This window comes from Sorex fumeus, unplaced genomic scaffold (assembly GCF_029834395.1).
Source record: "Sorex fumeus unplaced genomic scaffold, SorFum_2.1 ptg000047l, whole genome shotgun sequence".
Taxonomy (NCBI): Eukaryota; Metazoa; Chordata; class Mammalia; order Eulipotyphla; family Soricidae; genus Sorex; species Sorex fumeus.
In genome coordinates this window covers 34,756,308-34,782,896 of record NW_026606104.1, presented here as the reverse complement: position 1 = coordinate 34,782,896, position 26,589 = coordinate 34,756,308, and the positions used below count along the sequence as shown (strand labels likewise).

The following is a 26,589-nucleotide window of genomic DNA, read 5'->3' as shown; positions in this document are numbered from 1 at the left end:
AGAAGGGAGACTGTGACCCCCCTGGGGAGCACGAGGGACACAGATAGGGCTTGTGCCCTCACCACCAATGGGTCAGCTGGGGAGGGGTGATGGCCACTGACATGGAAAGCACGCTTTGCATGAGGGGAACCCGAGCTCAATCCCTGGTACCTTGGCTAAGTGTGACCCTCTCCCCCACACCCTCCACACATACAGGCCAGACAACTCCACTTCTCACCTCCCACTGGCAGAGGGGCAAAAGGTGCTCATCTCCTGGGGGGAGCAGAGAGCAGGACAGAGGGGGACTTGGAAGGCACTGAACTCGCCGGCCCTCAGCAAATTGATGTTTATCCCTGATTAGCAGTTCCACTTCTAGGCATCCCCCTACAAATTCACGTACCCAGGATGCTTCAGACTCAATCTATTTGGCTAAATATTTGCTGCCACTCACGTGGGGGCAGGAGACCAGGCTCTGAGTGAGGGTCACCTCACTCAGGACCCTAGCCTGTAAAATAAGAACCCTGTAAACATTCGGGGACCTACCTGCTCTATTTGTGTTTGTTTGTTTGTTTGTTTGTTTGCTTTTTGGGTCATACCCGGCGATCCACAGGGGTTACTCCTGGCTCTGCACTCAGAAATTACTCCTGGCGGTGCTTGGAGGTCCATAGAGGATGCTGGGAATCGAACCCGGATCGGCTGCGTGCAAGGCAAATGCCTTACCCGCTTGTGCTATCACTCCAGCCCCTCTGTTTGTATTTCTGAATGCCATTTATGTCCTCGTTTGTACTGGTAATCATGGCACAGTGTAAAGCAATCACTACTCAGTTTTGGAAGACACACGCTGAAATGTATCAGGACACCTGGGATCTGGGATTGACTCTACCACAGGTAAACAGGTAGGAAATTTGTCTCGCCACAGCTGACCTGGGTTTGAGCCCCAGCACCATACAGTCCTGTGAGCACCACCAGGAGCAACCCCTGAACACAGAGCCAGGAATAACCCTGGACATCACTAGATATGTCCCCAGAACTAAACAAATAAGTGAAAGAACATCAAACATTTGGGCAGGAAGTTCTGGGGACATGAGTTGGGGTAGAATTTGGCTTGCTTATGTGAGGTCTTGGGTTCAATTCCCAGAACCATCGAAATTTTAAAAAAAGAAAGAAAAATAAAGAATCCTAAAACACTTCAGCAGGGCCAGGGAAATAATACAGCAGTTGGAGGCACATGCCAGGCATGTGTAGAAACCCAAATCCAATCCTCAGCACAGGTCATGACCCCTTTCCCTACCCCTGAGCTGCACCCAGCACCCCCTGTTGGAACAACACCACGACCCTGGGTCCTAGTGTTGAGCCTCCCATGGGCCCAGAATGGCTTGGAGGGCTCATTAGAAAGGAAATGAATGAATCTAGAGGCAAATCAGTGCTCAATGTTGAACCTGGCGGTGGGCATGTGAGGTTTGTTCTACTGTCATCTCGACTTTGGTGCATGTTTGAAAATTTTCATCATGCTCCCCAACTTAAAATAAATCTTAAAAATTCACTGATCCAGGCTGGAGCCTGAGCACAGTGGATAGGGCACTTGCCTTGCATGTGGCCAACCCAGGTTCAATCCCTGGCATCCCACATGGGCTCCCGAGCACAGCCAGGAGTTTTTCCTGAGTGCAGAGCCAGGAGAAAGCCCTGAACATCGCTGGGTGTGGCCCCTCCAAACCAACCAACCAAATAAACAAATTCAATCCAGTACCAAGACCTTGGGCCCAGTTGGAGTGACTGCCCAGCTCCTGGTGGAAAGACCGAGGCCCCTGGACAGCAGCGGGGAAGGACACAAACTCACCACAGAGGTGGAAAACCCGGGCCCGCTGGGCGTCGAAGCTGGACATGTGGAGGATGAGCTTGTGGTCCTCGAAGAGGGCGGCGGGGCCGTGGGTGCGCAGGACCATGGTGGACATGTCCTCCAGGTCTGTGAGCCGGACAGAGGAGACTCAGGCGGCCTTAGAAGCCCACACATCCTCCTGACACCCACTACTGTCCCCGGGGTAGAGGAGCCAAACCTCGGAGATGGAGTGGGGGTGGCGTGGGGAGTGAGGAGGATGGGTCTGCCCAGCCCTGAAGCCCTGGGAGCATCGAGAACATGCTTCCCCTGGGCTGGCCCTGCCTCTCCGAGCCTCAGGGGGCCCGGTGGGAAGCCAAGATGCCCATTTTGGGTTGGTTAGGAACATCTCACACCCGTCCCACCCCACCCTCCAGGCCACTGCTGTGGGGTTCTTCGCACCCTGGGGCACAACTGGGGTACATGGTTTGCTCTGGGCTGCACAGCATGTGGGGTATCTCTAGAACGGGCCAGAAGTGCCTCCTGAAGCAGGGGAGGCCAAGCTGGTGGTTCAGAGCCTTGAATCGGCCAGAGTCAGGCTGAAAGACTTGGGGGGGCGGGGGGTTCCTCTAAGCTCCGAGATTCAACTTCCTCATCTCAGAAATGGGGGGATGCCACTCTCCTGATTGGAGGATGCAAAAAGACTTCAGGGAAGGGGCCCAGTACCCAGTGTGTGTGTGCCCGGGGGGAGGGAGGGGCTGGCTCCTCCCCAGAGCACTGCTCCCCGGGCACCAGAGAGGTAGGGGGCACAGGCCCAGCCTGAGACTGCTCAGGTCCACATTCAGATGCCGCCTCACCCTGCAGGCACTGCACACGCTTGTCACAGTTGTCCCGGTCCCTGCAGCTCACATCGTCTCGGTCACAGTTCACCAGCAGGATGGCACCATGGCCACTGGGCCCCCAGACCCACTGCCCCTGCCCAGGGCAAAGCAGAGCTGTTAGGGGCTCCCGCCCAATGCCCGGCACAGCCTGCCCCCAGCCCCAGCCCCCTCCCTCCCCATCACAGGGGCACCTCCTGATCAAAACCAGCTTAGGGCTCTGAGGTCCCAGCAGGTCTAAGCCCCACTGCCTGCTCTCTTCCCCCCTCCCCCCTCGCTCTTTCCCCACATACTCTCTCCCTCCCTCCTTCCCTCCTCTCTCTTCCTCTCTCTCCCGCCCTCCCTCTCTCTCTTTTTCTCCCCCATCCCTTTCCTCTCTCTCTCTCTCTCTCTCTCTCTCTCTAAGGTCTTTAGAGCTCAGCTCAGGGGAACTTTGGAGGCAACTTTTCTGGCTCCCCAAGTCCACCTGGACCCCAACTATCATCCCCACTCAGCCTAACGAGAAGCAATGACGGGAGTCAGGGCCCAACCCTCTGCATCTCGGGACCTCCCGAGCACTGCTGGGTTGATCCTTGCCCACAGGGCCCGAGCAGCACTGCACATTTGGGCCTGGGCCCCGAGCTGCTGGCCAGGTTGGCGAGTCTGCCTGAAAGAGGCCCCCAAGCAGCCCTTGGAAGACCCTCCCCCACCACCACCCAAGAACATGAGAGGTTCCTTGGGAGCCCCACACTCAGTGGATTTCCCTTTGCACCTAAATGGGGGTCAGCATGTGCAGGGCTTCAGGCCATGTGGTTCCACTGGCTGTGCGTCGCACCCAAACTCGACTGGCCCAGGACCATGGCCTCTGGCTCCTGCAGTGACCGTGGCTCACCCTGTGGTCGCCGCACGGCTGCCATAGACCACAAGAACCGCAAGACCACAACCCCCAAACTATTTATTTGCATTTGCAGGAGTCACTTGCCAACCCTAAACCTACACGGCATGGCCCCAAGGGTTATTGGTCGCAGGGCCAGGCCTGAGTTGGGGGTTGGCACCAGAGGGCCCGATGACTGGGCTCCTTCCTGCTGACCTTGGCAGGGAAAGCCTGAGCCCCTGCTAGTCTGGCAGGGCTGAGCATGCATCTCAGGGTCTCACACATGCTGAGCACACACTTGGCCTCTGTGGGACCCCCACAGACCGCCTCAGCCCCCTGAGCCCAGAGAGAGCCGCCCCAGAGACGACGCCTCCTTCCAGGCCTACCTTGTCCGCAAAGCTACTGTCCTTCCTGTCCTCACAGTTCAGGTCACAATCCAGAGCGATGTCTGCAAGGGAAAGGAAGGGGGAAGGTGACTGTGTTCTCCACCCAGATGCCCATCTCAGGTCCTGGCTGGGGCTGGGCAAATGGGAGTCCTTCTGAAGGACTGACCCTGTCCAAAGGTGGGCACATCTGAAGCCTTCCTTCCCACCTGGGCTGGGCAAAGAGAGCTTGGGGAGAAGTCGAGCAAGAAGTAGAACCAGGAGCAATGCCGCCTCCTCCAGGAAGTCTTCCCTGGCCTTCACTATCTCCCTATGGTCTCACTGTCTGGGTCCTGCGCTACACTGACCTCAAGTCATTCTCCCTCATTCTCAGTCTGTCTGAAAGCCTTCCTTCTGCCCTTGGGATAGGGCCTGAGCCTGGATGTAGGCATCAGACAGATGGGGATGGGATGCTGCCACCTACCGGCTGTGGGGTTCCTCAGCTTTATCTCACACCCCCATTCCCAGCCCCCATGTCACCTTCTTCATAAGTAACTCTCCCTTAGAACTGGGGGCGAATTGTGCATTACAAGCAGAGCATTGGGGAGAAGAGGTGGGAGGAAGGGAGGGAGGGAGGGAGAGAGAGAGAGAGAGAGAGAGAGAGAGAGAGAGAGAGAGAAGAGAGAGAGACGATGAGAGGGAGAGAGAGAAGGAAAGAGAGAGGGAAAGACAGAGGGATTAGAGAGGGAGAGGGAGAGGGAGGGAGAGAGAGAAAGAGGGGGAGAGAGCGGGAGAGACAGAGGGGAGAGAGAAAGAGAGAGAGAGAGAGAGAGAGAGAGAATATGTAAATGATTTTCAAACGTGCAAAAAGGATCTACTTAGGAGGGTGAGAGGCCCAGACACAATGGGGAAGTGGGCGGCCCCACCCAGAAATACACGCACATGATTTCACCCGGAGAGCATTTAACAAGAGGCACAAATAGACGGTGTTATTTGGACATGCATATTCTGATGCTGAAACCATGGAGAAAAGCAAGAACAGGCTGCTCCCAGCTGGCGCTCAGCTCTAGGCAAAGCCCGGCCTCCTCGGGCTTGGCTGAGGTCTCAGCGTAGAGGGAGGAAGGGTTGCTCGTCAGGGTTTTCCTTCTGTGCCATTGGAATGTCCTAAAGGTGGGCTTTTTGCTTTGATTTAAAAGATACAAAAACTCGTTGACTTCTGTCTAAAGGCCCTTGTTCTGGGTCATGGCCCACCACTCCCCATCCTGCCCTTGGCCCAGGCCTCAACTTACCCACACAGGTGAGGTAGAGCACGGCGTGGCCCAGGGCCCCGGGCTCGTGGCTGGAGTGGTAGGAAATCTGAAACTGTAGAGAGACAGGCCCAGGGTCAAAACAGCAGAGGCCACAAAGGACAGGTCTTGGGGGCAGTTAGTAAGGAGAGAAGGTCCTCTCAGGAGTTGAGTTTGCCCACCCTGCCTTTTCTCTTTCACCTCTCACCTGCATTATTTATGTCCTGCTGAGCCCATAGGAATGTGGAAAGTGGGTGACAGCGGTTCCATGGGGCCCAGAGACTCCATGGCACCGACGGGTGTTGAGTGATTTGGACCCGCCCTCTGCCCCTTCAGTCTCAATTTTGCCATTAGTGAAATGAAGGGCTGGCACTGGGCCGTGTTTAGTGACACGCTCTGACCTCTGGGCCTATCTCTGGACTCTGTGAGAGGGGCTGAGACCCTTCGCCTTCTGAGATGTCTCAGTTTCCTCGCCTGCAAAATGGGGGCCTTAGAGGTGCCTCCTTTGGAAGATTGCAGTGCACCACTCAGAGGGTTGTAAGAACAACACGTGGCCCAAGGATCCCTCCAAAGGGCCCAAGCAATGTGATCTGTGGGCATCAGGGGCGGGGGGCTGGGTGAGAGCTGGGGCAGACCCCTCCCACTCCCAGCAGAGACCGTGCCCGGGCAGGTGACCGCTTCTCTCAGCTTCGAGAGAGGCCAGTTGATAGTTACTCAGAGTCTGGGGACCTGGGGGCTGCACCAGCTTCTCAGAGCCCTGGCACGTGGTCAGTTTTCCTGACAGGGCCAGTTTCCCCACCTCTCTCCTGCCTTTCGGACAAAGCCAATCCCCGTCACCCTTTAAGGAGGCAACTGCTGTCCAGCCCACAGGGGTCTCCCATTTCTCCCGCCATTTATTTATTTATTTATTTATTTATTGCTTTTTGGGTCACACCCGGCAGTGCACAGGGGTTACTCCTGGCTCTGCACTCAGGAATCACTCCTGGCGGTGCTCGGGGGACCATATGGGATGCTGGGAATCGAACCTGGGTCGGCCGCATGCAAGGCAAATGCCCTACCCACTGTGCTATCACTCTAGCCCTCTCCAGCCTTTTAGATGTCCCAGCTTGCCACTGGCACTTCTTTTTCTTTCTTTCTTTTTTTTTTTTTCCTTTTTGGGTCACACCCGGCAATGCACAGGAGTTACTCCTGGCTCTGCACTCAGGAATCACTCCTGGCAGTGCTCAGGATGGGATGCTGGGAATCAAACTTGGGTTGGCCTCGTGCAAGGAAAACGCCCTACCCGCTGTGCTATTGCTCCAGCCCAATCACTGGCACTGCTTAAACTCGCCCTCTGCCTTGGAGAAGGGAAGGGGTTAGGGAGAGAGGTTGGGGCGGGGCAGTGGTCAGGGAACGTGAGATTTGGGGGCGATGTGTCCCCAGCAATGGGTGTCCTCCTTGCTCCAGCAACAGCAGTCCCCTGGCCAGCCCTTGGAGTACGGATGGGGCAGGGCAGGGGCGGTTGGCGGCTCCTGTCCCCATAGGGGGCGCAGGTGCTGGAGAAGGCACAGATTGGGGCTCACACTTTGCCCCGGCCCGACACTGGAGGGGCCCAGATCCAGGGGTGAGAGGAGGTGACCAGCCTGAGTGGGGCTGAGCTGGCTGACCAAGAGGCTGCTGGCCTTGCGGCACTTGCCGTCGCCCCGCACCCGGCCCCACTCACGTGGCTGTCGTTGAGGTCATTGCTGGGAGAGTTCATGACTACGATGATCTCCAGGCCCTTGTTGAATTGCCAGCGCCTGGTGTCCGCACGCTCCCGGCAACGCTTCTCCGTGCCAGGGCAGATGTAGATGTCCACGCCTGGGGTCCCATAGACCTCGAACACCTCTGTGCCCTCGGGGACTGACCTGGGAGAACAGATGCTTGAGGTCAGCATAAAGTCTTGCCTCCAAGGAAGCCTTCCCTGACCTCTCCAGGTGTCTTCGAGTTTCCTGGTAAGCTCCCGCACCTGTTTATCCGAACACCTTATATTGCAAGGGCTGGAGCGATAGCACAGCAGGTAGGGCGTTCGCCTTACAAGCGGCCAACATGGCCGACCCGAGTTCGATTCCTCCGCCCCTCTCGGAGAGCCCGGCAAGCTACCGAGAGTATTCGATATGCCAGACACAGTAACAACAAAGTCTCCAATGGAGACGTTACTGGGCCCGCTCGAGCAAATCGACGATCAACGGGAGGGCCTTTTATATTGCAAAGCTCTGCATTAACAAACGTTTCCCTCATAGGGTTCTTTTCTTTTATTCCGTGTGTGTGTGTGTGTGTGTGTGTGTGTGTGTTTGTGTGTGTGTGTGTGTGTGTGTTTGGGCCACACCTGCTCAGGGGTTACTCCCAGTTCTGTGCTCGGGGTATTCAGGAGACCATGTGGTAGAGGCAAATCATGCAATCAGCCTGTTGAGCCACCTCTCCAGCTTTCTTATGAATTTCATTACCCCCGACAGAACTGCACACGCCTTGAAGTCCAGATGCCCCCACTCGGAGACTTCACAATGCCTGTGCTGAGGCCGTATTCGCAGAGAGCAAGGGGCTCTGCAGTTCTGAAACTGTGGCTTTAAGAAGAGCAAGTTTAGGTCAGAGAGAGCAAGAGAGACAGAGAGAGAGAGAGAGAGAAGGAGAGACAGGGACAGAGACAGGAGAGACAAAGAGAGAGAGACAAGAGAGAGACAGAGAGATGAGAGAGAAACAGAGAGGGAGAGATGGGGGAAGAGAGATAGAGACAGAGAGACAGAAAGAGATGAGAGAGAGGGGAGAGAGAGAGGGATAGAAGAGAAGGGGAGAGAGACAGAGAGATGAGAGAGACAGAGACAGAGGAGAGAGAGAGGGAGAGAGAGACAGAGAGAGACAAAGAGAGATGAGAGAGACAGGAGAGAGAGAGAGGGAGAGAGAGACAGAGAGAGACAGAGTGAGGTGAGAGAGAGACAGAGAGGGAGAGAAAGGAGAGAAATGGAGAGGGGAGGGGGGAGGGAGAGAGGGCCGCGAGGGGGAGAGGGAGCCCGAGAGACAAACTGTGAGCATGGAAACATGCAGGAGACCTAAATTTGATGCTCAGCCACCACTTTGTCCTCAGCACCGCCTGGAGCACCCCGAGAGCACTGACTGGTGTGTAGCTCCTGAGTGGGTGTTGGACTGCGTTTGAACCAGGTAGTCCTGTGTGTAAAGCGTGCACTCAGCCATGAGCTATCTTCCGGGCTCTAAAATTCTATTTTTGGGGCCGGAGTGATAGTACAGCAAGTGGGACCTTTGCCTCGCATACGGCCAAACTGAGTTCAATCCCCGGCATCCCGCACGGTTCCCTGAGCACCGCCAGGACTAATTCCTGAGTGCAAAACCAGGAACAACCCCTGAGCATCACCATATGTGACCCCAAAAGCAAAATAATAATAACAATAATGAGAAATAAAACCTTTAAAAAATTCCATTTAAAAATATTTAAAAATATATAGATGTCACGGTGTCACGGTCCTCCCGTTGTTCATCGATTTGCTCGAGCAGGTCCAGTAACGTCTCCATCATGAGACTTGTTGTTACTGTGTTTGGCATATCGAATACATCACGGGTGGCTTACCAGGCTCTGCCGAGCGGGCGAGATACTCTCGGTAGCTTGCCGGGCTCTCCGAGAGGGGTGGAGGAATCCACCTCGGGTCGGCCATGTAGGCTGCGTGCAAGGCAAACGCCCTACCCACTCTGCTATCACTCCAGCCCCCAAATATATAGATATTTTAAAGAATTGCCTTCGTTTTGGCTTTTGTTTTGTTTTGTGTTGGGGTCACAGTTGTGCTCAGGGCTTAGTCCTGGCTCTGCACTCAGGGATCACTCCTGGCGGTGCTCAGGAGACAATATGGGATGTTGGGGAAGGAAGCCAGGTTGGCATGTGTAAGCGAAGGCTCTTCCCGCTGTCCTATTGCTCTGGCTTCACATTCATTTTGTCTTCAGAGCCTTTTTATCACACGTGCCCTCCCTGCACCCGCCCTGGAATGTCTTAGATACCCTCGGGGTATGGCCTAGGGACGGTGCCCACTGTGTACCAGGCTCCTTGTGCTTACAAGCTCCTTTCATCCTTGCAAGTCTGCAAAGAGAGTGAAGGTGCCTCTATGGAGGAGAGAAACCGAGGCTCAAAGACAAGGTCACAACACCTCAAGGGGCACAGCAAGGGGGATGCTGGGATCTGACAGGGAGCCCCTGCCTTGCCCTGGCACGGCCCAGGGAGCCTTGGGAAAACAGGCACTGCTGGTGGGTGAGAGCCGGGTGTGGGCCAGCCCTGGGCCATGCGCCCTCGCTTCCGTGGGCCCGGGCGTCCTGCTTGGAGTGACACCCTCTCTATCTGCTGGGCCCCCCTTGCATTCATCCCAGTACTTCTGGGTCGAGGAAGTCACCCCCTGACTGTCACCATCACCCCAAGGTTTCAGGACTGCTGTGGAGCAAGGGCAGCCCCCTGGACCCTTTGCAGAGAGAAGTCATGGTGAGCTGGAGGGGCCCAGAAGCCTGCCAAGAGGAAGCAGCGCCACCATGCCCCGGGAGGTAGCAACAGGGACAGTGGCTCTCTCTGACTCGAGCTTCTGTGTATTATATCATGTGATCCGCTCAGTAGTCCTCAGAGGCAAGGTACTATTTGTCGCTCCCATTTTACAGATGGAGAAACTGAGGGTAAGCCACAGAGCCGGTCAGAGGCAAGACTGGCATCCAAACCCTGGCTTACTGCCCCTGAGTCCCCACCCTAACCACCCCAAGCCAAGCGGAACAACAGCCGCTGTGCCCTGAGAAGAGCCTGGCTAAGCCTTCCCCACCGTCAGCTCAGCCAATTCTCCTGCCACCCACAGACACAGGAAAACTGATGTCTAAGAGTGGCGAGAGACTGCCCCACGCTGCCCAGCTGGCCGCCCACCCCAGGCTTCTTCCCTGCCCTGCCTCTCTTTCTCCTCCCAAGCAGGACTGCCAGATTAGAGCCAAATGAAAAAATCACATCACCCCGTTGGTCTTAGGTTTTCAGATAAACAACAAGTAATTTGGGATGTACTTATACTATAGATGTTCTGAATAACTTCGCTGAGTTTTATTTATTATTATTTTGCTCTTGGGGGGTGCTTAAGGATTACTCCTGGCTCTGAGCTCAGGGATCACGCCTGGCAGGGATCCTAGGACCATATGTGGTGCCAGGGATTGAACCCGGGTCAGCCACATGCAAGGGGGAATGCCCTACCCACTGTACTATTTCTCCGGCACCTGGATTTTATTTGTTTATTTATTGATTGATTTTACTTTCTGGGCTATACTCAGTGGTTTTCAGGGCTTACTTCTGGCTCTGCCCTCAGGAATCCTTCCTGGGGGTGCTGGGCGATCCTATGGGGTGCCAGGATCAAACCCAGATGAGCTGCATGCAAGGCAAGTACCTTACCAGCTGTACATTGGCTCCAGCCCGGGGGATTTGAATGAAACTCGGGATCTGAGGGACCCTTCTCTCAAAGCCCCTGTCCAGGACTGGTGGTGCCCTCTGACCTGGGAGGGCTTGGCTTGTGGGGGCCACCCCTCACTGAGGATAGAGAAAAATGGGGACACAGCATGGAGGGGGCCAAAGGGACCCGGAGAGCTGGGGAGACAGGGACAGAGACCCCAAGGCAGACCCAGTTTTCAGGGTGCCCTCCCACTCAGAGAGCCCCCCAGCTCCTTCCTCTGCCCTGTGCCTGGCTTGTAGCTCCATCAGAGAGCCCCCCAACAACCCCAAGCTGCTCCTTAGATCCAAGGGGTCCTGGAGCTAAAACCGAGCACCCTCGAAGGGCCTTCCGGTATGAAGCCCACCCAATCCCAGGCTCGACCCTGGGTTTGGAGTTTTTCCCTGCACTACCCTACCCCTTCCTGATCTGGGCCCCCCTGAGGGCACTGAGGCAAGACAGGGCCTGGTCTGCCCCAGAGCTGCCCAACACAAGGGTCAGCAGCATGTGTGACCAATGGCACAGCGTGTGCCCGCATGAAGAGACCTGGGCGCCATCCCTAGCAATGTAGCAGAGAAGTAGACTCAGATTCTAGGTGGACTGGGTGACTGTTATTGGAGGACCCTGGGCTCAGGACCCTCGCTTATAAGTCAGGATAATGAGGGGCTGGAAAGATAGCACAGGGCTCCCACTTTGGGGGTCTATCGTGCCACTGCAAGGCTCCTCAGCTCTGCCAGGGGCAGGCCCAGAGGCCCCGAGGACTGTTGGGGGCGCGGGTGGGAGCAGCTCTACATCTTGGACCTGAGCATTGAATCACCTAGCCTGGTTGGCTGAGAGTCACAGGGGTGGGGGGAGGTGACCTCAGCCCCCCTGAGCAGTGCTTGGAAGCCCCCCCTCCCAGATTCCCTACTCACCCCATCCCTCATCCCCAAAGTGGGATGCTGACGTCCGCTGAAAGGCAGGGAGGGAGGAAGAGCTGAGAAATCACCCCAGGCCAGGGCCGGGCACCTGAGAGGCAGGACAGGAAACAGGGGCAGGGTGGGGGGGGCCAGGAAATGGAGCAAACAGGCAGGTGAGCCGAGGACAGGTGCAGAGGGACAGTCCAGCACATAGTCGGCACATGCAGGAGGACGGCTCAAACTCTGTGAAGGGTTGATTTTCCTCCCTGTGGAGCGGGGCTCCCACGAGGGTGCTTGATAAGGGGGGCATGGGGGCATGGCACTATGAGCCAGAGGCAGGATAGTGGGGAAACAGATGTCATCTGGCCTGTGGTCACAGGAACCAGACTGCCAGGCTTCAAATCCCAGCCCTACTACACACGAGGGGCGTCACCTTGTGGGACTGGCCTGACACCGCTGCCTCAGTGTCCCTGACTCTGGGGGTGGGAGATTGAGGGGAGACCGGAAGAGCATCTCAGCAAACACTCTAGTGAAAGTCAGAGGCCCTCATCCCAGTGCTGGGGAAACGGAGGCCCAGGAGGAACAGGACTGGGCGGTGGGGCTCCCAACTGCAGGTCCAGGCTTAGGGAGTGGCCAGAGAAGCTCTCAGGGAGAGCAAAGCAGAGCCGGCAGAGGCGAAACTGCATGAGGTCCAGAAGGGCTGGATTCTCCCATTTCCTGGAGGACAGGGAAGCGACCAGAGCCTTGACTGGGTGAATCTCCACCCTCAGTCACCCACAATAGCACTTGGCACCCCATCAGTTGAAAATCACCGCGCTGGGCGGTGTCTCCCAGACCGGCCATGAGGGGGCGCCGGTGACTTGGGCATCAGCTCTCCAGAGGCCTCTGTGCCACTCAGGACAACCCTGTCCCCAGCCCACGTGCTGCTTGAGGGGCACCCCAGCCTGGAGACATGAGTGTCGGAGCAGGGTGGGGGGGGGCTGCTGGTGGACAGGACTTTCAGAGCTGACGGGTCCCAGAAGGTTCCCCCAATTCAGGACAGTTTGAGCCTCACAGTGGCCAACCTCAGCCCCATCTGTAGAAAACGCTGTGGCAGGGCCCTGGGACCGGCACTGTCCATTTGGAACCCAACCAAGTGGGAAAGTGTGGCCCAGGGGATGGAGTGCCAAGTGCTGGACCCTCCTGAAATCACATCAGGGCGGACCTTTCTTCCATCCCTGGGCCCCCGCAACAGTGAGGGGGAGGAGGAGGATGGCAGTGGCAGCAAAGGTCAGCTCTCAGCTATACGACGCCCGTGCTCTTACTCCCATTTACAGACGAGGAGACCAAGGTCCACAGATGCTACTGACACACCACAGGCAAGGAGGCAAAGACGAACCTGCTCTCCCTGGCTGATCCAAATCTGGTCTTTCTTTTCTTAGGCTCAGTGCCTCTGTTTTTGGGTAAAACAAATAAACCAAAATATCTCAGACACCTGAGAGCCAAGAAGTGGATGGAAAAGTCCTTTGTGACTGAAAACAATATTTGGACAGGACGACCCCCAAGGCTCCCACAAGGGGCCAGAGACACAGATGGTTCTGGCTCTGGGGGAAGCATCCACTGCCCTTTCTGAGCCTGAGTCTGCCAGCCTCACCAGCCTTTGCAGGGCTTCCCCGGCCCACCTCATGCCGTGGACTTCCTGCCTCTGGACAATGATGGTGACGCAGTCCCTCCCCCAAAGCCCCGAGAGTGAAGAGACGCATCTGCCTCCCGGGGCCCAGCTGACCACTTGGCAGGGCATGGCCCCTCACCCAACGGCAGTCAGTGGAGACGAAAGAGCTGTTCTGCCACCCCTGAGAGCAGGCTCAGAGACAGCCCAAGAGACTGAGCCAGAAATCTACAGTCTTGGGGCTGGAGCGATAGCAAAGCGGGTAGGGCGTTTGCCTTGCACGCAGCCGATTGGGGTTCGATTCCCAGCATCCCATATGGTCCCCCAAGCACCACCAGGAGTGATTCCCGAGTGCATGAGCCAGGAATAACACCTATGCATTTCCAGGTGTGACACAAAAAGCAAAAAAAAAAAAATCTACACTCTTATGTCAACCAGCCTCTGTGGGGTGTATGTGGGGAAACTGAGGCTCAGGGGGAAGGTTGCTCAAGATGGCAGAGCATGGGAGCCTTCTTGAATCAGCTGCAATAATACAGTGGAAAAGGGTACTTTCCTTGCATGTGGCCAACACAGGTTCAATTCCTGGCATCCCATATTGTTCCCCAAGCACCGCCAGGAGTGATTCCTGAGTGCAGAGCCAGGAATAATCCCGGGGTATCACACTAGCATCCCCCCCCCCAAAAAAAAAGCAGAAGCCAAGGATGTCGGTTATGAGGACTGAAGCTCAGGGCCTCCCTGGCCTTTCGTGCCATTAGCCCACCTCCACTGAGCCAGAGGTGACATGAGTCTTCAGCTCATCCAATGAGGGCTGCACAGCCATGCTCAAGGCCCAGCTCAGCTTGCCAGACCTCCCTGCTGCCCTTCCTGCCTAGAAACACAGTTCCTCAAAATAGCTTCTCTGCCAGGTCCGGGTCCCTGGCGTCTCCGGGAGGGCAGCTGATCTGGGCGCAGTCCATTGCCACACACACAGCTCCCCGTCCTGCTGTGCTGTGCTCACCGCTCAGCCTCTGCAGATCCCTCTCGCCTTCCCTCCTCCTCCTCCCAGGCTGAGTCTGTGGGTGCCCCCACAACCTGGCTGTGAAGTGTCATCTTGGGGGACACCTGGGGCTGTCCAGAGGGCCAGGGTGGCATCTCATCGGGTTGCTGCTGCTGACTGTGTCGAGGGCGAGTGCCTAAGTTGAAGCTGTAGCCCCTTTAGGACCCATAGGAGCCCTCCACGGAAAGGCCAGACTGTGGCGCCTGGGATTCTGCCACACCCCATGGGCCACGTGACATGGGAAAAGCCATTTAGCCTCTCTGCCCCCATGAATTGGGGACAATGACGGTTTCCCCGCCACTCCTATAGATGTGTGCGGATTAGCTGCCACCCATCAGGCATGTGGTAGGACAGAGCCAGTCACCGCAGTGAGAAGGGCTCCACGTCGCAGAGGAGGAAGCTCCCCCCCCCCCCCCCCCCGAGAGAGTGCGCAAAGACTTACCCAAGGCCAGACAGAGGCTGAGCGCCAGATCCGCACTGGGAGCCCCCGCCCCCCCCCCCCAAGCCCACTGCTCTCCCCCTCGCTGGCTCCCAGTGTGAGGGCCCAGAGTTGCTAAGTCACAGCCTCTCCAAGCCAGGAGCTTTTCTGCAGAACCCTCAGGAGTGGGCTGGCCTCCACAAGAACACCACTGAACGCTGGCTGCTCACAGTAATGTCCCCCTGCCTGGCACATGCTGGACCCCCAAGAAGTCTGAGATGAATTTCCATGCATGAACCCTGTAAGAACTCTCTGCCTTCCCACGGAGTATAGCCTGAGAAGATCCAAAACTCCTCCCTGTGATGGAGACACATCTATGCCACAGCCCCATCTGTCCCGTGACCCCCAGCAGGGCCCATCCTTTCACATGACCCCTGACACCACGGCTTTTTGCCTCCTGGGACCCTGGTCTGTGCCCTGCCCTGTCTCCGAGGAAAGCTCTGTGGGAAAGGGCCAGCCCGGGCTTCCTCAGGCAAGTCAGATTGGAGACTCGTTTGCCCGATGGGCAAGCGGCAGGCAGCCGGGGCGGGTGAGTCACCCCCAGGGCCAGGCAGTGCCGGAGGAGGTGGTGGCGCCAGGTGGCATGGGCCCCCTCCTCCAGCAGCCCTCCTAGCAAGGCCTCCATGGCAGCCCACTCCCAACCAGCCCTCAGCCCCAAGAGTGCAGAACTGGGCTGGGTCCATATGCCCCAGGCAGTGTCCAGTTGCCACAGGCAGTGTCCCCCACCCTGCTCCAGCCAGGCCTCTACCCCTCTCATCTAACGTCCATGAGCACCCCCATTTCCACTTCCAATTAAGTTGACTCAACCTTTAAAGTCTTAGCCTGGGCGGGGGTGGGGGTGTCTGGAGAGAGAGTTCAATGGGCTGAGCACAGGCCTATGAATGCAGAAAGCTCAGAGCATAATCCCCAGCACCACATGGCCCCCTGAGCATCACAGGGAGTGACCCCCCCCTCCCGGCACAGAGCCAGGAGGAGCCCCCGGAACCACCACGTATGGGCCAAAGACCAAAACGGAAAAAAAATTGTAGTCTGGGGTACTGTTTTCAGGAGGGATAATTTCCACTCCCTCCAACTGAGCACATTTGGCAATGTCTGAAAACATTTCTAGAGATCTTGGCGATGTCTTGGCAAGTGGTCATGGAAGAGGCACTGTTGCATCCAGGAAGCCAGAAATACTGCCTAGTATAGGGTGCCCCCAACCACCTCACCACCCCCCCTCCATACACACACACACACACACACACACACACACACACACATGAATGCAAGTGTTTGAGAAACCAGATCTCCAGAGAGGTGAGAAATCTGCAACATGACCAGTAGGATGGGATTCTGTCCACCCCCATCCCTGACCCTGGATCACTGTGCCCCGGGTTAAGCCTTGAAGCTGGGGTCCTGGTGACTCCTTAAATGGAGAAGTGATCAACTCACCAGGTACCCAGAGCCCAGCTCCTAAAATTCTGCCCAAACTCTCCCTTTCTCCTTGGGAAGAGGGAGAAGCTGGGCCTTCGGCCTCCTTGTCCCCTTGCCCCCCACCATGTCCAGGAGGGGCCAACACACAGACACCTAATGGCCCTATCTTCCTCTGCATACAAATGGCTGAAAGAATAAAATGCCCGACAGGAACGGGATTAAATCCTGGTGTTGTCATTGATGGGAACCCATAGCCTCTCCTCTCTGGGCAGCAGTTTTTCTCATCTGTCCAAAAAGATAAAGCTAATTCTAACTTAGTTGTGAAAGTCAGATTCCAAAGTTGAAGGTCAAGGCTTGGAAAGAGGCTGGAGAAGTTCCGTGAACAGTCTCCTCCATGCTAAGTGCGAGGGAAGCCAAAGTGATTTGCTAACCAGCAATCCAGACTTTGTTTCCAGACTCAGATGCTGAGAGCAGGAGCAGGTACTCTGGCCCAGTCAGACCCCGGCCCAGCCTTGCAGGAGCCTCGGAACAGGGGAGAGGAACCACAGCTCCAGCACCCTCCAAGCCCAGGCCCAGAGCGGTCACTGCAAACCTCTCTGCCCTCAAGATTTCAAGCCTGATGTCATGGGTCTTCAAGAAACTCAGTTGAGGGGCCACAGCAACAGTATAGGCAGCGAGTGGGTGCTTGCCTTGCACGTGGCCAATCCGAGTTTATTTCCCAGCATCCCACAAGGTCTCCCGAGCACTATTGGGAATAAATCTGGAGTGAAAGCCAGGAGTAAACCCTGAGCATCGCCTGTTGTGGTCCAAAAACAGAAAAAAAAAAATAAAGAGACAGAGAAAAGAAAACGAAGAAAGAGCCTAGAAAGATTCCATGACTGGCTGGTGTTCCAAGATCAAAGCTTGGGGATTGGGCCTCCAGGCCGGTGCCCTGAAGACCTTCACAGCGGGCCCTCAATCTACAAACCCCCCAGGTCTCTGGCTCTTACCCATAAATGTCCACCAGGGTCTCCACGCCAGCCACACACACAGCACTGGTGGGATGCTCCAGGGACACGCGCACTATCCTCTTCATTGGCATGCTGGCCTCCGACTGGGCTTGGGTCACCAAACCCAGCGAGTTCTCCAGGCCCACCTCAGCCTAGGGTTTAAAAGACCCTGGCCCCACCCCTCCACCCTGGGGTGCTAGCTCACTGGCTCCGGCCCTGCAACCCCAGTCCCGTCTCAGAGCCAGGAGCTCGGATTGGCTGGAAGAGCTTCCCAATCTGCATATGAACCTGTTGCTCCCGCTGGGGCACCCAGGAAATGAATTTCTTGCTCCAAGGGAGGCAGGTTCCCACAGGCACTGACCTGGTCAGGGCATCAGCTCTCTGAGGGGGAGGTGGCAATGGGAGGTATTGATCTGGGTTCCTTCTACGCTGTTCAGAGGCGGCCTCGTCACCCCTGCTTCCTGCATTTTCTGAGTCCACATGCTGTGGTCCAGCATTTCTCTTCCTGCTGGGGGAGGAGGTGGACAGTTACCTTCCCAGGTCCTACCTCCAGTCTGCTCCGTGGATCAGGGGTACAGCTTGGTTCCGGAGCTTTCTGCAAGTACCACAACCAATGTAAGCTGTACTTTGAGAAATACAGCCTTTTCTTAAGAGCATGGATTTTAGACACAGGGCAGGCTGGGTTTCAGCCACATCTCAACCAGATCCCGGCCAGACAAGGTGCAACATTGTTCCTCTTTCCACTTTAAAACAAAATGACCAAAGTCTAAATCGATGATGGGATAGAACCCTAGGAAGGAGTTTGGCATTATTTCAGGATGGGTGTTCTTGTGATTGCTATCAAATACCAAAAAACTCTGGAAGGGGTAAGTGATGAAGGTGACGATCTTGTGCAGGAAGAGCTTGGAACGTTAGCATAGGAAGGTTCACCTGGCAGGTGGGGGAAACTGAGGCAGGGTTTATGCAGCCGTCTGAAACAGCCCAAGAAATCCAGGGTACTAAGGAGAGGTTCCACTGTGCCCGGCTCTGTAGCCACGGGGCTTACGTCTCCCCGGCCAGCCTTGGTTTCTTCATCCGTCGGAAATGTGGTCATCACCAGCTGGGGCAGAGATAATGGGGTGAAGGGGGTGGCACCTTACCCTGTGAGCTCACGAGGTGCTGAATACGGGGTTCCTCCCTTCTCCTCAGTGATGCTGATAGTCAGTGGCAGGGTGGGGACCAGTACTTGGTCCCTAAGTCCCCAGCTGGGGCACCGGCATGAGCTCAGCTAGTCTCTAAGATCGTGCTCCTGCACCCGGGCTTCCAGGAAGGATGTTCATCCCCCCACACAGACAGCTGTTGGGCTCCAGGCCCAATGGTCACATCCCTAAAGGGCCTCATTCTACTTTGGGAAAGCATCAGTGCTCAAGAGCAACCCTGAGACCATCTCCCGAGCCCATCTGGGAGCGCACTGCAGGGAACAGAAGCAGAAAATAGGAGCTTCCTGCTGGACACTGGCCTACTGTGCAGAGGCCATGACCAGCCTCCTGCTCGGAGCCCTTCATCCCTTTCCAGAAGAGGACCCATGGCTCCACGCCCCGCCCCCTGCCAATGCTGGTGCCCAGCAACACATCTGTGCAGGTCCACTGAGGTGTCAGGACCTGATGCAGGTCTCTTTGTCTCTGAGCCCACTCCCCGAGTCAAGCATGCTAGGGGTACTGGAGGAAGCAAGATGAGGTGGGCCTCAGCAAGTTTGTGTGGAGGGAGGAGGGGTACTCTCAGGTCCCTAACATCAGGCCACCGTGTGACCACTTGGCAGCTTTTGGAGACAGGAACGAGAAAGGGGCAGTGTCCTGTGACCCTGGGCACCAACCCTGCTGGGGATTTTTCACCTATGCCCAAGGGGGCTCTGCCTACCCCCTCAACTACCACACACATACACTCGCAACCACACTCACACACTTGAGTGATGGAGGAGATAGGCCAGGACAGGGAGGAGACATAAGACTAGCCCACCACTGGCCTGATAGCCATCTTAGCAGGCCCTGGGCCCCAGGGCTGTCTGCCAGTCCTGCTGCTGAATCAGCCTACCAGCCTGGGACTGGCCTGGGGGGCTCTCGATGCCCATGGCCAGCGGAAGTTGAGTCAAGAATGGTGGGTGCCTCCCCTGGCATCCCCCCTCCCCCGTCTTCCCCTACCCCCAGCCCAATACACAGACGCTCAGGAGGCAGCCACTTGAGGAAATGTATATCGACATTTTTATTCATCAGGAAGGAGGTGACTGGTCACCCAGAATATTCTTGGAGGGGACATCAGGGGTGGCCCCAGCACCCCAGCAGCACCTCCAGAGCTCCCCTCACTCAGTGCCACACTGGACAGCTGGGTCCCCTACACTCCCGGTCATGTCTCTGCACAGTGGCTACCCCCTCCCACCATGGCCCTTCCCCCCTTAAACCTGACCGGGATGATTCTGTTAGTCCCAGGCTGGGGGTCGCATGGCTGAGTGTTCCAGGGATGCAGTAGTCTAAGTCCCGGCAGGTACCTCTGAAAACCTAGTGTGGGGTGTCCCTGAGACCGACCCATGGGCTTTGGGACATGGAGAATGGGCGGTCTGGGGTCACTTCTCAACCAGCACCAGCCCAGCCTGCCTGCCTGTGCTAGCCTCACGGGGCAGCTCTGTCTCCCTGTCTGCAGGAAGGGACCCCGGCCAGCTGGCCTGAGGAGCTCGGTCCCCGAGATGCTGAGAGAGACAGGCTTGTCTTCCCTCCCACTGCCTGCAGAACGGGAGGGCAATAATTAAGGTCCATTAGAGGAAATTAGACCCCACCTTCAGAGATAACCTCATGCCCCTCCCCACCCTCCTGCAGCCCTGGGATCCCACCCCCCTACCTCTGTTCTGAGTCCTTCACTGGAGTCACAAATCCCCCAGAAGGTGCCTGAGAAGGCAAAATCCAGAGCACAGGAGGTAGGTAGGTGTCGGCCTCGCTGGGCCCCCCTCACCCGGCCTTCCCCACTGGGTCCTCGGGCCTCACTCAGCGTTTCTGAGCCGGAAACAGCCAGCACTCCTAATTAAAGGCTTTCCCAGTGTAACAAGCATCCTGCTAGGATGGAGGCAGGTATTAAGAGGTTTTTGTTGCCTTTCCTTTTTAAAACAGGCAGGTGAGGCTGCCCTGCCCTTGTTTCCCTGTGTCAGTACAGCTGGGAGCGGCTTGGGAGGACACAGCCTGGGGGTCCCCTGCAGAAGCTGGCAGAGGACAGAGGGTGTCTCACGGCCGCCACCCCAGCTCTCCTGGTCTTACCAGGGCTTCCGGTGGCCCAGACTCAGGGCTTCACACCAGAGTGCCCCCTCCCCTGCCCGCCTCAGAGCCCAACTCCTGGAGGAAGCATGGGAGAGGACCAGCACGTGGAGGGACAGTACAAGTCTGGGCACGGCCCTCTGTGGACACAGTCAATCCGTTGCTCTTTTCCAGAACCTCTGGGTGCTGTGGCTGGGAAGGGAGCGGGCAGAAGCGTGTCTTCTCCCTGCCTGCCTAGGTCAGTCCAGCGGGGGAGGGTTTGTGATGTCCATCCTGGGTCCACGGTGTCCACAGTGGCCAGCACGGTGGCAGCACAGGGGCAGGGGCGTGCCCAAAGCTCCCACAGCCTTGGGGAGGGGCGGGGGAGGCTCCGGGCCCCTCCCCCTGGTGGGGAGCAGCGAGGACGGCAGGCGGGGAGCAGGCTCAGGGCTCCATGTGCCACCACTTGACGGAGAAGGGCTGCCGGCGCACATTGGTGCCGCAGTGAATCTCCCCCAGCAGCTCGTGGTAGGACAAGTAGTCGTCGATGAAGGTGCAGTGCAGGCCCAGTGGCTCCAGCAGTGCCCGCACTTTCTCCTCCAGGCAGCAGCGGCCGTTGATGATGGGTCCATAGGGCTTGGGGATGCCCAGGTGCTGGCCCAACACTACCATGTTCACCTGCACAGGGACAAGACCAGAGGGAGCTGGCTGACCGGGGAGGTGTTACCCAGGGCCCTCCTGGACTAGGACCCTGAGATACCACCACCACCACCACCCCCGCCCCGGCCTGTCAGCACCATGGACCACCAGGGCAGATTCTCAGAACCAGGGTCTCTCGGGCTGGTTCAGCAATCGAGGAACTGCCTGCTGGATCCCTCCCTAGTGACACAAAACAAGCAAACAAGCAAAAATCCAAGCAGAAGACCCCAACTCCCTCCATTCCCAGTCCCTGGCAGTCAAGTCAAAGGGAGGTCAGGGTTCTAAGCCAGGACACGCACTTAGGGCGAGGAGGCGGCATCACTGGTCTCTGTCAAGTTGCCACTCAACTCACAAAAACTTTCCAGGAATTGAAAGTGTCATCCACCCCACCTGCTAATACCTGTTTTATCTATCAGAGAAGTGTTCTGTTCCAGCAGCTGTATTAGTGCGCCGTTTCATCAACTGCCTGAGACATATGCAACAAATCTAGAATCTATGCTCCCACCGTGAACACACATGGACACAGTGGCACACACATGCACATGTGCATGTGTACACAGACGGGCATATATGCACGCACATGTGAGCACACCCACATACACATGCACATACACACAAATACATGTGCACACAAATGTACACACACGCAGGCACACATACAGGAATGCCCACAGGTAGGCATGTGTACGCAAATACATGTGCACACGTGTGTGTACACATGCACATACACAGGCATGCACACACATGCATATACACACAGGAATATACACACAGGCACACACAGGCATATACACATGTATACACAGGTATACACATGCACACACAGGCATATACACACAGGAACCCACAGGCATATATACACGTATACACAGGTATACACATGCACACACAGATATATACACACAGACACACACAGGCATATACACAAAGCATACACGCACGCACACTCATGCATACACATGCATGTACGCACACAAGTATACACATGCACACACACACATGCACACGCACAGTGCCCTTCTGTCGGTGGTGACTTTGTGACTGGAAATCCACTCCCAGGTTGCTTGTCTTGGCGGTGAAATCAGGAGTCACCAGGGTCACTGGGGTGAGTGTGGCAGAGCTGGGGGGTGGGGTGCCAGGGCGAAACCCGGAGGTGTCACTGGGGGGCAGTGGCAAAGGGCTCTGGGGATCCAACTCAGGGCCTAACACATGTGGGGTGGGCACGTGTCCCACCTCCAGTCCCTCTTGAGCACCTTCCACGTGACACATGCTCGCTAAGCCCATCACTGACCCTGAATCCGAGGCTGAGTCTTTGACGGTGACGTCACACAGTTGAGAACAGGGAGATGACCGCATGGCGCGTGTCAAACCCATCTCCTTAGACTGCCCAAGTGGAGCCTAGGCGTGTGGCTGGGAGGACTCGGGGACTGCTGAGGCTGTCCTTGGGCCACCGCAGACTGGGAAAGGTGTGGCAGTTTCTCAGCGGCGACTCAGCCCCAGACTCGTGGTCAGAGACCTGCCCTGGGCATTTGGAGGTGGCACTCTGCCTGAGGCTGGACCCCTGAGTGCTCCTGGACTCTGCCGACTCACCCTCCTTCATGCCCAACTCCTCCCCGGTAAGTCTGCCTTACATATGATGGGACCCACATACAGCTGGAGCGTAGGGTTCGTGGGTTCTGTCCATAAGCTACCTAGATACCCACTAATGGGCTGGAACCCACTGGAATGAAGTGGGGCATGCAGAGAGGCGAGGAGCCAGAGATGGACACAGCCAGCCCAGGGCCGCTCCCTCCTGAATGAGGACTCGAGCCTGGAGGGCCATCTGCCCGCCCACCAGGTGACCTCAGGCAAGTCAATGGGGCCAGTGTCCCCACCTGACAGATGAGGGGTTAAGTGAATATCCCCCTGGGGTCCTCCTCATAGGACATACTGACCACTGTTCCTGAAAGGCACCAGGCCAGGCCCTCCCCACGCTCAGTCAGAGCCTAATTCAGGGCCTCTCCTAGCTACTATCTATGCCGAATGCAGCTGTGGAAATTTAAAGGAGACGTGCCCATCCTCAGGTCCCCGCGGGCAGCGGAGTGGGCTAGAGCACAGACTTTGCCAACACCAACATGGCCCCAGGACCACCTGGGCAACTCCTGAACACAGAGCTGGGAGTAGCTCTGAGCACCACCAGGAATGCCCCCCCTCCCCACCGGCCCCAAGAAAACACAAAGGAACAAACTCCAACAACAAGACAATGCCAGACCCCTGCCACACTAGACATAGTCCACACATTTAGTGGTCACACATTTGCAGCTTAGGGGCTTCCTGTCGTAGCAGTCAGTTGTGGAAGATTGGTCTCTTCTGGAAAGTTCTCAGGGAGCACGGCCTTGGAGCAGCTTTGCTGTGAGTCTCCCCGGCCCCGCCCTCGGGCATTTTTGGTCATCACAGAGATGCTGTGATGGGGACAGGGATACCCCAGTCACCCCAGGGCGTGTCCCACCACAGCCCCATGAACTCCCACCTCAGCCCCCAAGGACCTGTGAAGCCCAGCAACCTGAGCCCGGGCCACAGGGCTGGGGTCAGCACCAGCTCCCCAGCCCTTGACTAGTGCAGTGACGTGGATGCGTGTCCAAGGCACAGCTGGGGATGGAGGACAGCCCATCCCGGGGGACCACTCCTCACGGCTCCCCACTGCGGCCGACGCCCACCGTCCTTTCCCAAGGGCTAATGGGCACTTTGGCCGGGACTGCGCCGATAGCATCGCTCAGGCCCCGCCCTGCCACTCGGGTGAGATCACATCTGAGCGGCATCTGCTAGTCAGCTGCCCAGTGAGTGAGTCAGGGGGCCCCCTGGGGAGCAGGAGGGGCCAGAACAGGCTGCTGAGGCCAGAGACTGGAGCCCGGAGCACTTGGAACCAACTCGAGGGAGTCCTTGGTGGTGAGGCTATTCCCTGCACCCACCCGTGAACCTGAGCAGCACCCTCGGCTTCTGCACCCCACATACCCATATGCCCCTTGTTCCCCCCTTGTGGCACCTGAAACTGCCCGGGACACAGATGTGGATAGGAAGTCCAGGGTCTGAATACAGAGCCTCAGCCCCCCCCCCCCCCCCACCTGTTGTGGCTGCCATGGGTGGTTGTGCAGGTTGCTCACTGTACAGATTGTGGGAACGGATGGCTCTCGGAGCCCCAGTGGGGCCCGTCGGAACCCAGTCAGGCTCCAGGGGTGCTCCTCACTCGCTCACCATGTCAGGGAAGAAGGCTTCCGCAGCGGAGCCCTTCAGGGTGAAGAGCTGAGGGATGTCCACGATGTCGCGCTCCGTCAGGCCCAGCTCCCGCTTCAGTACCTCCCGGTTCCAGTCGATGCATTTCTGGAGGGGCACAGGAGAGGCAGCGGGCACCCCGAGAGCCAGGGAGGATCAAACGCCTCTGAGACTTAGCATCCACCTGGGCCGAGCCCAGCACAATGTCCCCATGGCTGTCCCCAAATGGGGAAACCGAGGCTGACATGTCCCACCCCAGGAGAGACAGGACGTGGCAGAGCTTGGGACCCATGGTTTCTGGTTCCCAGAAGGCTCACAGAGCACTACCAGGGTTTCTGTGCGTCTCCAAGGCGGGGAAATCGTGCGGGCATGGCTCAGGAGAAGCAGAGAGGCGCCTCTGGCCTCTGTGCACAACCTGGGGGGCTGACCAGGAACCAGTTTGGGGGCTGCTGTTACTCCTGCCCCTTCCTGAGCCCCTCCGCCCCGGGGCTCCTCTCCCCGCCTCCCGACTCCCACCCACCAGAGCCCACACCCACGGGGTCCATCTCCCCACCACTTCTCTAGCGAACCGCCGGCTGTTTCACAGAACCCCTGTGTCCCCTACACCCCACGGGGCCATTCCTCCTCCTCCTCCATCTGGGAGCCACCCGAGGACTCAGCTCTGTCTCCTCCATCTGACTGAGCTCCATCCACCCACGGGCCTCTGCAGCACCCAGAGTTGAACTCCTCCCCCCCCCCCACCCCACCCCAACCCTTCCTGGGGCTCTCTTCATGGTGAGGGGCCCCCCGGAGCAGGCACCGACCCTCACCTGTGCATACTGACTGTCGTTCTTGAGGACCCTGTCGGCCAGCATCTCGTTAATACTTCTCTTCTTCTTATGCCTTAGCCCTGTGTGAGAGAGGAAGGAGATAGCTGGGGGTCTCTGGGACCATCTCACACACAACTCTCCCCCGCCCCCTCCCCAGGGCGAGGGCTGCATCGTCTGGGCCAGGATGGTCCTCTCTTCTCCTGAGGTGGAGGAAACCAGGGCTCGGAAACCCCATAGGGACCAGATCATAGATTCGCTCTAAAGGGACTCCAGGCTCCCACTTGATCACAGTGCAGTGACCACTCTGGGAACCCCACCATGCACCCCGCCAAAACATGACTAAGAGGGCTTCATTATCACACACACACACACACACACACACACACACACACACACACACACACGGTTCCGAAAAGAGAACTCAGAAACGCCAAGAGTTTCAGACACAACTGAATCTCACGGCCTGCAAGTGGCCAGCGAGCCCAGGGTCTCTCTACCTTTGGTGAAGGATGCTAAGGTTTGTTACAGAGCAGGGAGTGGGGTGACCTCAGGAGGGTCCTTCTGACCCCAGAGTAGGGATCACATGGGCTACTGACCACCTGCATGGCTTCTGGCCCTTCCTGCCCTGCACTGCAGGCCACAGTGCTCTGAATAAGCCACAGCTCTCTGGGCCTCAGTTTTCTTGCTGGGCCTCAGTTTCCTCCTGCACACAGGAACTGGGCGGAGCTGAGACAGGGTGAGTGAGCCTGTGAGAGGGCTCGGACACAGGGGCCCATGGCTTCCGGCTTCTGTCCTCTCCTGAGTGTGGCCAGCAGCCGCTCACCCCAGTGGGGGAGTGCCCCCTAGTACATGCCAGGGTTTATCCAGGGGGACCTCGGCTGCCCAGACTCATGCAGGGAGAGTCCCATCCCAAGTCCCCCGTGGGAGGGCAGGGATGATGATGGTGGGCTCTGAGCTACCAGATGCATACAAAGCTGAGAGCAGAATGGCACAGAGTGCTGGGATGGACACCCACCGTACCCAGGGCTGGCCCTGTGAGGGCAGCAACGCCCCCCCAACTCCACCACTAAGGGGCCAGGTCACTCACCATCGAACTGGGCTGCCTCACCGTGACCCTCCTCTTTCTTCTCTCGGAAGAGTTTGAGACAGGCACTGGGGCTGGCCAAGAGCAGCCGGAAGCCCTGGCATAGAGGGAGGTAGAACAGTTCAGTACCCCCCGAGAGGCAGGAGACCCCAAACTCAGAAGAAGCCCAAGTTCACTTGGATCCACCCCTCCCTGCCAGCCGACCCACCCACCAGCCATCAAGAACTGTCAGTAACGTCCCCTACACCCTGGATCCACCTACAGGCAGGCCTCTGTCCTCATCCTCAAGTCTCCAACAGGGAATTCTGCCTCCATCCTGGTAGTTAAGAAGGCAGCGTCCACTGGGCAGGCTCAATCCTGACCCACCTGCCTGCCACCTTGGAGCCTGTTTCTTCATCTAT

At 57.3% G+C, this 26,589-nt stretch overlaps 2 protein-coding genes across 2 annotated transcripts in view; both read right to left on the bottom strand.

Annotated features, from left to right (window-relative positions):
* The window catches only part of PADI3 (peptidyl arginine deiminase 3), a 32,038-nt gene extending 12,838 nt beyond the window's left edge, over positions 1 to 19,200 (bottom strand). The window contains exons 1-9 of the mRNA XM_056122918.1: positions 19,164 to 19,200; positions 18,596 to 18,705; positions 18,139 to 18,192; positions 17,094 to 17,245; positions 6,874 to 7,057; positions 5,175 to 5,247; positions 3,910 to 3,971; positions 2,650 to 2,767; positions 1,817 to 1,942 (exon numbers count right to left, since the gene is read on the bottom strand). Coding sequence (XP_055978893.1) covers positions 1,817 to 1,942; positions 2,650 to 2,767; positions 3,910 to 3,971; positions 5,175 to 5,247; positions 6,874 to 7,057; positions 17,094 to 17,245; positions 18,139 to 18,192; positions 18,596 to 18,705; positions 19,164 to 19,200 — 916 coding nt within the window. The remainder of the gene's footprint in view (positions 1 to 1,816; positions 1,943 to 2,649; positions 2,768 to 3,909; positions 3,972 to 5,174; positions 5,248 to 6,873; positions 7,058 to 17,093; positions 17,246 to 18,138; positions 18,193 to 18,595; positions 18,706 to 19,163) is intronic.
* A 1,575-nt stretch (positions 19,201 to 20,775) lies between these two features.
* Positions 20,776 to 26,589, bottom strand: part of LOC130031648 (protein-arginine deiminase type-1) — a 42,270-nt gene continuing 36,456 nt past the window's right edge. Inside the window, exons 13-16 of the mRNA XM_056123060.1 lie at positions 26,192 to 26,285; positions 25,105 to 25,184; positions 24,278 to 24,403; positions 20,776 to 21,025 (exon numbers count right to left, since the gene is read on the bottom strand). Coding sequence (XP_055979035.1) covers positions 20,792 to 21,025; positions 24,278 to 24,403; positions 25,105 to 25,184; positions 26,192 to 26,285 — 534 coding nt within the window. The 3' untranslated portion in view covers positions 20,776 to 20,791. The remainder of the gene's footprint in view (positions 21,026 to 24,277; positions 24,404 to 25,104; positions 25,185 to 26,191; positions 26,286 to 26,589) is intronic.